We start from the raw sequence: 12772 nt of genomic DNA, 5'->3' as shown, positions 1-12772 counted from the left end.
GCAAGAACCTTTGACATTACCCCATCTGATTGGAGACAATGCAAATCTAGCTGAGTTCTTTTATTTCTTAAAGCAGACGGGATTATTTTACAGATTTTAACTGTAAATTGCACTATCGAATAGAATCAGGCACAATATGGCCTTAGCAGCCCTTGTGCCATTAAACAACACATCAACCAACCAACCAACCTGAGGCAGAGGCAACGGCACATGTACTGGTAGTAGGATTATTCTGGAGGGCATTCAACACACTTTCTTCCATGGCGGGAGTTCGCGTCGAATGTGGTCTGCCCACACTACTCCTGTTACCTCTAAATGACCCATAATTGCACAAATTTTGATGCACATGTGCAAACAAACGGTGGTCCAGTACATGTCTGTCTGGGAGGCATTGTCCATAAATTCGTTGAGCGGCTCGTCCATTGTCCTCTGCTAATCCATACACTAGGTGTATGTCTGCCAGCTCACAGTTCATATATCGATGCATGCTCTTCGTGCAGCGACTACTGCTTGAATGAGTAAACCAGAAATTTTTTCTCGCGTGAACTGGTGAACAGCACCGTCTACCGACTTATGGTGATGTTTCCGGTTATGGGTTCCTATGCGATTCACTTTCCTTTAGATGTTACCTACCTTCCCTAAACGTTTGTACCAATATTTTTGAGACACCCTGTATAAAGAAACATTTCTTTTTTTTTTTTTTTTTTTTGCAACTGTTTCTTTCTTAACATAGAAAGCTCAAACAAATAAAATATATATTGGGAGAATATACTTCAGTTCAAAGTCTCCAAGTTCTTACTGGAAGCATATACATAACAACATGCTGTTATTATGAAGTAATGTTGAGATAAACATGCTGAGGGTCACACAAGAGTTCATTGCTGGAATTTTTACTGATTGTGAGGTGTATTAAAATTAAAAATTAAAAAAATTAAATTTTCTGTTTATACTCCGGCACGACAACCAAGTCAGTAGAGTTTACAATAAATCATCAATACAAATATTTATCGTATTTAGTAGTCACGGGCTCGAACCCCGGTCCACTCAAGGAATGCGTGCTATGCACTCTCGCTCCTGACCACTGGGCTACGTCAGGCCTAAAGTGATATTGATGCAGGTATTTCAAGTTTAACGTTGAATTTTATTGATGAGAAAAAGGTTGGCAGTGTAGTTAATGATATTAATCAGGTATGCTACATCACTAAAATCTAAATAAATAGTGTGATTGATGGCTGTAAAGTGTCAACTGTGGTATCACAATTAAAATTTTAATGTTTTTGACGTTTTCTTGAACGATTACCTGTTTTGCAGGAGGTGAGAAAACAACAAATCTAATAATTGCTGTTTGTAATGAGAGTTTTACTAAAGAGAAAAGAAGAGACAGTGCAGTACCTTGGTGGACACGGCAATTGACCAATTTAAGAAATGACTTGAAATCTTCCAGGCAAGACTATCAGCATGCTAGAAGAACAGGGATGCAGAGGAAATTGCACGTTTGCTAGAACTGTATAAAGCTGTGAAAAGATTATATTTAACACCATCCACAAAGAAAAGCACTTAGCTTGGGACTGTTTGGTTCAGAAAATGAGCTTTGGGAGTTAGCCTATAAGGTTGTCGTGGAAAAAATTCACCCTGCTGAAACCTTCTCAACAATTATTAAATTAAATTGTACAGAGACATTATCTTGGCAAGAAACTATGAATGCTATCCTCGATGAGATCACTCATCAGGATTATTCATTCCCTGAATGTACAGAGCAAACTTATATGCGTATGCAACATTTAATGTATGCAGGTCCTGCAAATGAGGATCCATTTACAGCATATGAAGTTTCTGATGCAATCTGTTCCATGCGGGATGGAAAATGTCCGGGGTTAGATCTGGTTGAGGTTTCTGTTCTCAAAGGACATTTGGAGGTTGAGGCCATGGCTTATCACCAGTATCATGAACCCCTGTCTAAACACTGGCTGTTTCTCAGAGCCATGGAAGCTGGAAACTTAAAAATATTGCTAAAATCTCTGAACAAACCTGCAGAAGCATCAACATTGTATCACCCCATCATGCTTCTCCCTGTTTTAGGGAAAATACTAGAGAAGTAATTGTATCAAGATTTAAAAATTATTTGTACTTCCAGAAACCTATCTGTTCCTTTTCAATTTGGTTTCACTAAAGTGTACTGTGGATGCAATCAGTGGGGCAATAAATACTGTTTCTGCTTCAAATTCTAAATACATCCTTGGTGGCTTAAATTTCACATTTATGATTGTGGCTTAAATGTCACATTTATGATTACAGGTCATGGGAGTATAAACTCCAAATTAAATGCACTTGGATTGTCCGCATCGCCCCTCTGTCCTTGTGGAGCTGTTGAGATGGTCAATCATTTAATCCTAGAATGTAACCACTGTTTAGATGTTAGAAATCAGCTTCAGATTTTGACAAATGTATATAGTCCTGCTGATTTTCTACGGTTGGTGGAAACAAGGGAGAATTTCTTGTATTTCTCCAATTTTGCTGATAGTGTATTTAGGAGAAGAAAATGCATTGTAAATGTTAATCCTTAATGAGGTGTTACACCAAAGAGTTAAGGTTGTCTTGGCTTTGAGTTTTACTGTCTTTTATTGTAAGTTGTTCGTAATAACTGTTGTTAAAAATTAAATCTTGTGTTTATGAGAGGTTAATGGCTATGTCTTGCAGGAAAATAAGTCCCCTTAATGATATACATTATATGTATCGAATTTTAATGATTATGTACAAGACCAAAAGGTATTGACTTTCAGGAAACTTCGTTCTAGAAGGTAGTGTTGAAAATACTAATGTTTTCTTGCTGTTGCCATTTATTGTGAATATTTTTCTTTTGGAGACATATGGCTGTTAATGTTACTTCCTGTCTATAGGCTGTAGACTTGTATATAATTTTGGCTTATATATAATTTTCATTGGTACTGTTTGGTTGCTAGCTTTGCAGCTCTATTCAAATATGTTTAAGTATGTTTAGATTAAAGTTTAAATGTAATAGAATATAGTTCAATATACACTATTTCTTTTTACCATTGTAAATTTTTCTCTTCTATTTCAGGGGATTTCTATTCTTCTTCCCCTTATCTTCTATCCAACTTTCCCTTTCCTTTCCTTCCAATTCCCATACTTCTCATTCTTATCTCCGCTTCCTTTCCCTAAACACCTTGGGGCTCCCAGGCTTGCCTGCGTCCCAGTAAGTGTCTCTGGTAATAAAGTTGTCCTTGACTCCCAACCTACACTTGCCAGCCTTGGCTTTTTGCCTTCAGATGGTACAGTGCTATATAGGGGGAACCCTGGAGACTGCAATTAAAACAAACATGCCTTGATCTTGTGATATCACATTGATAAATGCAGTGTACTGCATATGGGCAGCCATAATCTTAGGATAACATACCTTTTGGTTAGGATCGCACTCGAGGTAGTCGATAATAAAATGACTTGGTGATAATTGTACATCGTGGAATTTGACCTGAAGTTCTCTGAGCAGTGCAAACAGGCTGCTAGGACAGCTCATGTAGTTCTGTTAATGATATATTGAACTTTGTTAGCATTGTATAAAGATAGTATTCAAAATATGGTTAGGCTACATTTTGAGTGCTGCTTTCAAATTGTAACAGACATGTTACAACAAACACTGGCCACCGTAGCCTAGTGGTCAGGTGCATGGGTGCATAAGTACACGTGCCTTGAGTGACCGGGGTTCAAGCCTGTGACTGCTGAATATGGTGCTGTTTCTTGTATTCTGTGTATCTTGTAAACTCCTCTGACCTTTCGGTCGTCCCGGAGTATAAACAGAAAATTTATTTAAATTTATTATTTAATATACTCCTTACTTCCTAAACTATGGTTTAGGAAGTAAGGAAGGAAGTAGATTGTTGTAATATGTACAGAGAAAAATTTTCTTGGATGCACTATGCAGAAAAACCTGTTCTGTAAATTGCAGTGTATGGAAATCAGGAATATGCCCATAGTGTTCACACTTGAAAAAATAGTTGTAGGACTACTGTATGTTTTTCACGTTTTTGCACTGAGGGATATGTACATAGATCTGTATATTGAAGTTTGTCAAACAGTGTGTCTATTAATGAAAAAATTATGAAATTTTTTCTTAGTATGTGCTGCCATCTCTTATCTCTGTTCCCAATGAATTGTAGACATAGTTTATAATAGGCTGGCAGCATGAAAATAGAGTAGGAGGAAATGACACCTATTTTTATTCAGTTGATAATTTGAGATTATAAAAGCTGAAAGTGAAGAATTGCTCTGGAATCAAGCTCCAGAAGTTGATAAAATTGAATCAAATAGTACTTAAATGAAGAGTATATTATTGCATAAAAAAAAAAAGTAACAGCTGGTTGTAATAAATTTTTTAAATTCATTTATGTACAAAGTTTTTGTATTTATAAAATTTCAAAATTCCACGAAACTGGCTTTGCAGAGTACACTACAGTTGGCAATTCACTATCTAACCACCCACAGTTGGCAAACTCACTCATGAAAGAGTTAATGCTTTAAAAAGATTGAGTAAAAATAAATGCTAATAGTAACCTAACTGTTTTGAAAAGTTTGTTTGAGCCAGAGAGTAATTGTTGGAATGAGTTTCAATTGTGAACTGAGAAGTTTGAATAGTTTAAAGAAGGATTTGTCAAATTATTAGAAGAGATGAGCAAATAATGTGGTTGTTGTTCCCCCCCCCCCTTTTGTTGGTGCTGTTATAGAAGGAAGCAGGCTTAGAACTTGCTTCCTGCATAGTTAGTATCGGCTTTTTTGTCATCGCCATTTCAACTCTATCCAGTTGTTGAGTGTTAATACCATAAAATCCATTTAATAGTTAGTGAATTAAATATTTATTTATTCATATATGTGGCTTTTGTTTCTCTTGAAAGATTTTTACTGAGACAAATGTGTTTTATTTGCCAATAGGAAATTTATAGACAAATTAGATATTCTTCATTATTCCATGCATGATGTAGATAGACTTGGCATATTACAAATTACGAGAGAAGCACTGGAAAAAATTAATCCACAGTAAGTAAAACAAAGATATCTAATTAAAAGTTTCGTATAATATTTATTATACCTTTTAAATAGCATGAGCTTCACAAACGCAGTATTAAATAAAACTGTATCAAACACGTGTGGATTTTACAGATATGTCAGCAGAATTTCATTTTATCTTTTGATATTGTCTTTACGCAGGTCAGTAATAAAATTCTGGAGTTTGTTAAAAAACTTAATATTTGTTTAAAGTTGTATAATGTGTACCCTTCATAGTTAATAAGGTAATATTATATTAGTGTGGGTCATACAATGCAAGAAAGTCAAGTTTTGCCATTAGCAAAAAAAATTAAAAAAACACATTTATGTTTCATTCCTCCCATAGGCACCTGCTTTTCTTTGAATTTTCCCAAGCGTTGGTGCCTACAAGCCTGCCAATATGAGCTAATTATGCTGATGCTAACAACTCGCTAGATAAAGGAAAATTTCCTATAATCCACTTTATATAACTCCCTTTAGTTTTTAAGCATTAGCATTAGTAGAGGCATACGATGCAAGAAAGCAAGCTTATGCAGCATCAGCCAAAAAAAAGCCATCCCATTTCACCCCTCCATTCGTTCCAAATGCCTGTCCAGCTCAACCTTAAATTTATTTAGGCTATCAACTTCCACAACAAAAGATGGAAGTCTGTTCTACCAATCAACCATCCACTGGCTAAAGGCAAATATCTGCAAATCTATTCTACAACTGTCTTTCCTCAGTTTGAATCTATGCCCCCTCAGGTTCTTAATCTGTGCAAGAGGAAGAATCCCATCAGCATTCAGCTTGCTCAACCCATTCAAGGCCTTATACACCTCAGTCAGCTCACCTCGCAGGTGCCTACTCTCCAGGTGCTGCAATTTTCAGAATTTAAGCCTTTCTTGGTAAGAGCACCCGTTTGTTCCCCTCACTAATCTTGTTGCCCTTCTTTGTACTCATTCTAGCAACTCTACATCCTTCCTAAAATGAGGCCTCCAGACCTGTACACAGTACTCTAGGTGCGGCCTGACCATTGCCTTGTACAACAGGATAATCACCTTCCTGTCCTTGCTAGCAAAATTCCTACATATCATTGACAACACTCCATGACCTGCCCTGGTAGCCCATTTGCACTGCTCAACAAACTTCATATTTGACTGCACAATTATCCCCAGGTATTTTTTATTTTCTGCTTCCCTGAGCATAGTACCACCCAGTTGGTACATTTCTCTTGCATTATTGCTACCCATATGCAGTACTTTGCATTTGTCAATGTTAAACTTCAGTTGCCACTTCTCAGCCCACTTGCCTAATTTGTATAGATCCAGTTGAAGTAGCATACAGGTTACCCCCGCTTAACGCTGATAATTCATTCCAGAAAAACAGAGCGCTAAGTGGATCCGCGCTAAGCAAGTGCCGCATTCCCATAAGGTAACATATGTAGTTGCGGTCGGTGCCATAGGATATTTCCTAATCAATAATAAACTGTAGTGAAAAGATGCACAAATGTCTGTCAAAATATTTAATATTCAAATATTTGTACATATAAAATATTCTGCATTGCATACATATATAATTATGTGGTAACTACTTACGCATCAAAATTAAACTGAAAATTCCAATTAAAATCAAGAATTTAATTGATGAATTTAATCATGAAAAATTTTTTGATTTTGCGTTGTACTTTGGCCCTCTTCCTGGTAAACTAAAAGGGGTTTTAATTTTAAATCCCCGCAGCATTATCACCCAACAATAAAGTCAACGGATCCTTCACCGCTTTGAAACCTGGCATGTTTTTTTTCTTCTTTCAATATGAAACTTATTTTAGGCATTCATTTCCAAAAAAGTTCTGCTTCATCTATGTTAAAAACTTGTTGAGAAGTATAACACATAATACCACTCTTCAATAATTTTAGCTAGTTCTTTTTTGAAATTTCTGCTCATTGATCTGCACTTGTGGCTTCTCCCTGGATTTGAAATCTATTCAACAAGCCCTTACTAGTTTTAAATGGTTACACTTTTTTTTTTTTTTTTTTAGGTGAGTTTTCTTCAGATCATCATATAGGCTAATCTTTCTCTCTCTCTCTTTTTTTTTTTTTTTATAATATTTAACTTAACTGAATTCTGCATTGGATATTATCTTTAATAAAATTAGTAAAAGTCTCTCCATTTCAATCCTAATAGCCGGCCTAGCCCTAGTTGCTTGCAGTGGAACAGCTATCTTTCCCGCTGCTAAAATTAATTCTTTATTTTTTATAATTGTTCTTACAGTTAAACTTGCCAGTCCTAAATTATGGCACACATCCGCTTGTCTTTGACCGGAATCGATTCGCTTCAAAACGTCTAATTTAATTTTTAAATTCAGTCTTTTGCTTACAATTATAGTCTTCGTACTGCGTCTAGATGTTGTTGCTTTTTAATTCTTATCCACCATTATTGACTCTTTGAAAATGTAACTGCATTGGTTGCATTAATTATGATTCAATGTTCGAGTAAACTGTCCGTTATGCACTATGTCTAATACTGTACTGAGTGATGACTAGGCTTTGGATAAATGCATATAACGCAAATATTACAAGCAATATACTTGATTATTTTTTAAAGTGTTGATCTCAGAAGTACGTAACAAGTCACTGTACTGCAATTTTTTTTCTTTGCAAAATATAATTGGGTTTTAAGTTTTAAACTGTGTTACTACTACCCCAAGAAAAAAGGGGGAAAAATATATATATGTATACAGGTGACCCCCGCTCAATGCTCTAGGGTAGAGAAATTAGCATGCGAGAAAATTTCACTGAGCATGGGAAACGTTTTAATGTTGTTTTACTATTCATTTTCAAGCTATCAACTCCATCAAATGAAACAATTTCATTAAATATGTCAAAAATGCAATCTGTAAAAGAGCATTATAGTGATTTGTTTTGTTTGTTTGTTATTTGGTTTTTAGGAGCATTAGCAACGAAGGCCATATTGCTCTAGGAATATGCGGTGCTCATTCCCTGACCTTTCTGCATCCTCCGTATTTGGTGGTCAAGGGCTTGAACCCCGGTATAATCAAGAAGCGTGTGCTACGCACTGCTGCCCTTGCCCACCTGGCTATGGATAGTGATTTGTGACAGCATTATAGTCAGCACAGCTGGCCCGCGTTATAATGAGGGCCTGCTGTGCTGTCTTTACTGTTGTTAAAACTCTGCCAATCTTTGTATCATCTGCAAACTTGGACATTAATCCTGATATAACTTCATCAATATCATTGATGAATACATAAAACAACAATGAGCCCAGTACTGAACACTGGGGAACTCCACTAATAACATTTGTCCATGAAAAGCAGTGTCCATTGATTACCACCCTCTGTCGTCTCCCACTCAACCATCCCTTTATCCATTGTAGCAACTTACCCTTAATGCCATACCCCTCCAATTTGTACAGCAATCTTCCATGTGCAAAAATATCAAAAGCTTTCCTGAAATCCAAGTATGTGATATCAAAATTATTTTGACATTCAGTTCCTTTGTGACCACATCATAGTATCCAATCAAAGTGGTCAGACAAGACCTCCCTTTACAAACCCATACTGTTTCTTACCTATTACTGCAGTCAGGTCTAGATGATCCTGCAGTGTTTCTTTAACCAGTGATTCGACTATTTTCCCCGGAACACAAGTTAAACTAACAGGTCTATAGTTACCTGTTACTTGTGTCACCTTTTGAACCCTCTTTGTGAATTGGTGATACATTTGCACACCTCCAGTCCATGGGGACAGGTGGTGTGCAAATCCCCTGAATCCAAGGAAGCTCTCATTATAACGCTAAGGGTTTGCTTACTTCCTTTGCTGCCTCCTTTAATATAACTGGATAGATCCCATTCAACCCAGGTGCCTTCCTTATGTTTAACTTCAACAATTTCTTCTCCACTTTGCTTTCAGTTATTACAAAATCACTTAGCTCCCTGTTAGAGTTTGATAAACGTCTGGCATCCCTTCATTGAATAATTCCTCATGTGTGAATGTAGATGCAAAATGCTCATTCATTTTATCAGCTACCTGAGCATGATCATCAATAGTCAACGCATCTATGTTAAGTGGTCCGATCTGATTCATCCCTTTCCTTCTAGAGTTTCCATAAGTAAAGAACTCTTTGCTGTTTTTCTATGCACCCTTTGCCAAAGATTTCTCGTAATCTGCCTATCCTCCTTTGTGACTTGATTACAGACAAGCTTATATCTGCCATAGGCTTATGTGTCACCTGATAATTTATATGCATCCCATACATTTTTCTTCTTTGCCACGAGCCTCATCTGATATCCGTTTAGGCCTGAACTTTGAATAGTATTTCTTAGTTGGAATGAAAAGCATAGTAGCCCCAAGATTAAGTCATGAAGCCTTTCCATTTAGAATTCAACATTGGTAACATCATCAGTTGATCCTACTGTACAGAATTTAAAAACTGTCTGAGACCCCCTGTAGTTACCTTTATGAAAGCAAAAGCCCTTTAGCCTTGATGGTAGTTACATCATCTTTAAGTAATTCTCATATTACATTGTGATCATTGTCACCCAGTGGTTCCTTCATCTGCAAATTCTTAATGCATGAATAATTACTGCTGATAATCAGATCAAGAGTATTACTCCCTCTGGTTGGTTGCCTCTCAAACATGCTGATGTAAAAAACGGTCATCCAATAAATCCAAAGGCGCCTCCGTAGCCAGGTGGGAAGGAACAGCAGTGCATAGCACACGCTTCTTGATTAGACCGGGGTTTGAACCTGTCACCACCAAATACGGAAGATGCGGAAAGGTCAGGGAATGACAATCGCATATCCTGGAGCAATATGGCCTTAGTTGCTAATGCTCCTAAAAACCAAATAACAAACAAACAATAAATCCAAAAAATGTCTTGCTAGTGTGTGAGTGACCAACCCACAAATTCCAGTCAATATCTGGGAAATTAAAATCCCCCATTATAAGACACTCTAATTTACTGGCCCACTCTATTTCTCTGCACAATTTCTCATTATACTCATCAGATTCATTAGGCCTATAACACACACATATTCTCATTTAGCCGACCGGGCTAGCCGAGTGGGTAAAGTACCTGCCCGGCAACCCAAAGGTCGCGGGTTCGATTCCCGCCTCGGGCTTGGATCAAAGTACTGCAAAAACCTTGGGAGGTGCAATATGGCCACAGAAGCCGATGCGCCAACAACTACCAAATAAAAAAAAAAAAAAAAAAAAAAAAAATATTCTCATTTTTCCTTTCCCAGTGCTTATGTCACACGGCGCCTCAGTAGCCAGGTGGGAAGGAGCAGCAGTGCATAGCACACGCTTCTTGATTAGACCGGGGTTCAAGCCCGTCACCACCAAATACGGAGGATGCAGAAAGGTCAGGGAATGACCACCACATAACCACCGCATATTCCTGGAGCAATATGGCCTTAGTTGCTAATGCTCCTAAAAACCAAATAACAAACAAACAGCTTATGTCACACCAAACAGACTCAACATTGCATTGTCCACCAACATCAACATTGCATTTTCCACTAGAATAACCCCCTCCTTCTCCCTTTGTGTCCTGTCCTGTCTTTCCTTTCTGTAGACATTGTACTCCCCAAATTCCAATTTTGCACTGCTTATATCTGTGTGACACCACGTCTCTGATATCCCAACAATAATTGCCTTTGATATCTTGTCTAGCTGTTGTTGTTTTTATTTGTTTTTTAGGAGCATTAGCAACCAAGGCCATATTGCTCCGGGGATATGTGATGGTCATTCCCTGACCTTTCCGCATCCTCCGTATTTGGTGGTCACGGGCTCAAACTCCAGTCTAATCAAGAAGCATGTGCTACGCACTGCTGCTCCTGCCCACCTAGCTACAGAGGCGCCTGTCTTGTCTAGCACCTCAAATTCATCAAATTTACTTACTATACTCCTTGCATTGGTGTACATGCAAGCATACATGAACCTGCTCTTACTCTTAGTTACCCTAACACAGCCCATGTATTTACTTGCACGATAACTCCCAGCACTTCTGGAAATCCCCATCATCTTGCTTTCCAGGCTTCTGCTCATTCTGATAGAAGCAGTGCAAACATCACTTTTGCCTCTGCCCACTGTTAATCCATTAGTCTGTGAATCCCCCCAAAGTTAGCAGTTTTCCGAGCCACCTAACACTGCCTCAATAGCCTCAGCAAATATTCTTGCACACTTTCTATTTAAGTGTATCCCATCCCTGTAGAAGCAGTCTCTTCTGTCAACAAGAACAGAACAGGCTGAAAAAAATTCTACCCCTCGAGCCTTGCAAAATCACTTCAGGCCTGAATTGATTGACAAGGCTCTCATCGTATACTCCCTCCTATCATGTCTGGGCAGAATTGCAGACACTTTCACATTCAGCCCTAACTCACAACATTTTTTCAATATTGACCTGTACTTGTTGAGTAAATCTGCAGATCTCTTACTCCTAATGTCATTAGTTCCAACGTGTACAACAATATCACCTTTTGTGCCCTTAAAAGATGATATCTGCTCTACAGCGTCATCTACTTTTGTCCCTGGCAGACATACCCTGGTCCTGTTCTACCTATCCTTCTTGCATAGTATATTCCCCATCTCCCTGACAATAGAGTTACCAACAATGACTAGTTCCTTTGGGACCAGGCCTTGGAGATTGCCTCTGTGTTGCTTGATGCATAGGAGTCTGCCCTTGAGCTGGGCAGCTGAGAGCTTGATGGGTCCCTCATATTAATTTCTTCAAGAGCATTTACCCTACACCTCAAGTTCTCATAGTGGTGGTGCATTTGATTCAGTTTGGTGATTCAGTTTCTAGCATGTTGTTAAGACAGTTGCTTGAACAAGGTTTATCAGGTTGGGAATTATTTTCAGAAAGGACTATAACAATGATGATGATGGAGTTCTATTCTCTAACTCAGGTTGTATGCAGGGACATTCTTTAGGGACAGCATTGAGTGAGTTGGTCTGCTCTTTTAGATTATCATTTTGAATAATTGGTTACCTAGGCAGTACAAAGACATTGAGCTGGTGGCATATACTGATGATGTAGTTCTTGTGAATACAAGTCCTTGTATTCTGGTGAATACAAGTCCTTGTATTCTGGTGAATACAAGTCCTTGTATTCTGGTGAATACAAGGATTCAGCTGGATAGAACTTTAGGATGTTTACATCTGATCTTGCTAGGCTACATCGTCTTATCTGTGAGACTAATATGAAGACTACGGTTATCAAATGAAGTTTGACTTGTAATGATGCAACATGAAGGCTCTAGTTTTCCTATTGTTAGGGAGTTTAAGTATTTAGGTATTATTATAAGTCACCAGTTGACTTTTAATTGTCTGATGTTGTGCCCAGCAGAACATTGTAAAATTCCACTTCCAGCCCAATATTGCGTCTAGCTTGCCTCTCAGCATTTCTGATTATGGAATTTATTTTCCTGCTGTGCTTGCACGATTATTGTACTATAATCTATTTACATTTCATATAAACAATCTGAAAAGCTAAATCAATGTTTATATTTAATTGTTAAGTGCTGGCAGTATTTTTTTTTTTTTTTTAATCCTCTTTCAGTCCGATGTCATGACACCACAAACATCAGCATTTTCGATTATGAAATTTGTTTCCCTGCTGTACTGGCTCAATTATTGTATTGCCATCCATTTATATTGCATATAAAGTATTTTAAAAACTAAATCTATGTTTATATTCAGTTGGTAACAGTAGG

General features: G+C 37.6%; 1 protein-coding gene across 2 annotated transcripts in view; it reads left to right on the top strand.

Moving 5' to 3' along the window:
- Nucleotides 1–12772, top strand: part of arg (arginase) — a 180188-nt gene that overhangs the window by 131322 nt on the left and 36094 nt on the right. For both annotated transcript variants that reach the window (XM_090379818.1, XM_090379817.1), the window contains exon 7: nucleotides 4945–5049. In XM_090379818.1, the coding sequence (XP_090235944.1) occupies nucleotides 4945–5049 (105 nt within the window). The remainder of the gene's footprint in view (nucleotides 1–4944; nucleotides 5050–12772) is intronic.

This window comes from Mastigoproctus giganteus, chromosome 8, assembly GCF_048544385.1.
Source record: "Mastigoproctus giganteus isolate SK-2022 chromosome 8, ASM4854438v1, whole genome shotgun sequence".
Taxonomy (NCBI): domain Eukaryota; kingdom Metazoa; phylum Arthropoda; class Arachnida; order Uropygi; family Thelyphonidae; genus Mastigoproctus; species Mastigoproctus giganteus.
Note: the sequence above shows the minus strand (reverse complement) of the source record. Positions and strands in the feature narration are given on the sequence as shown.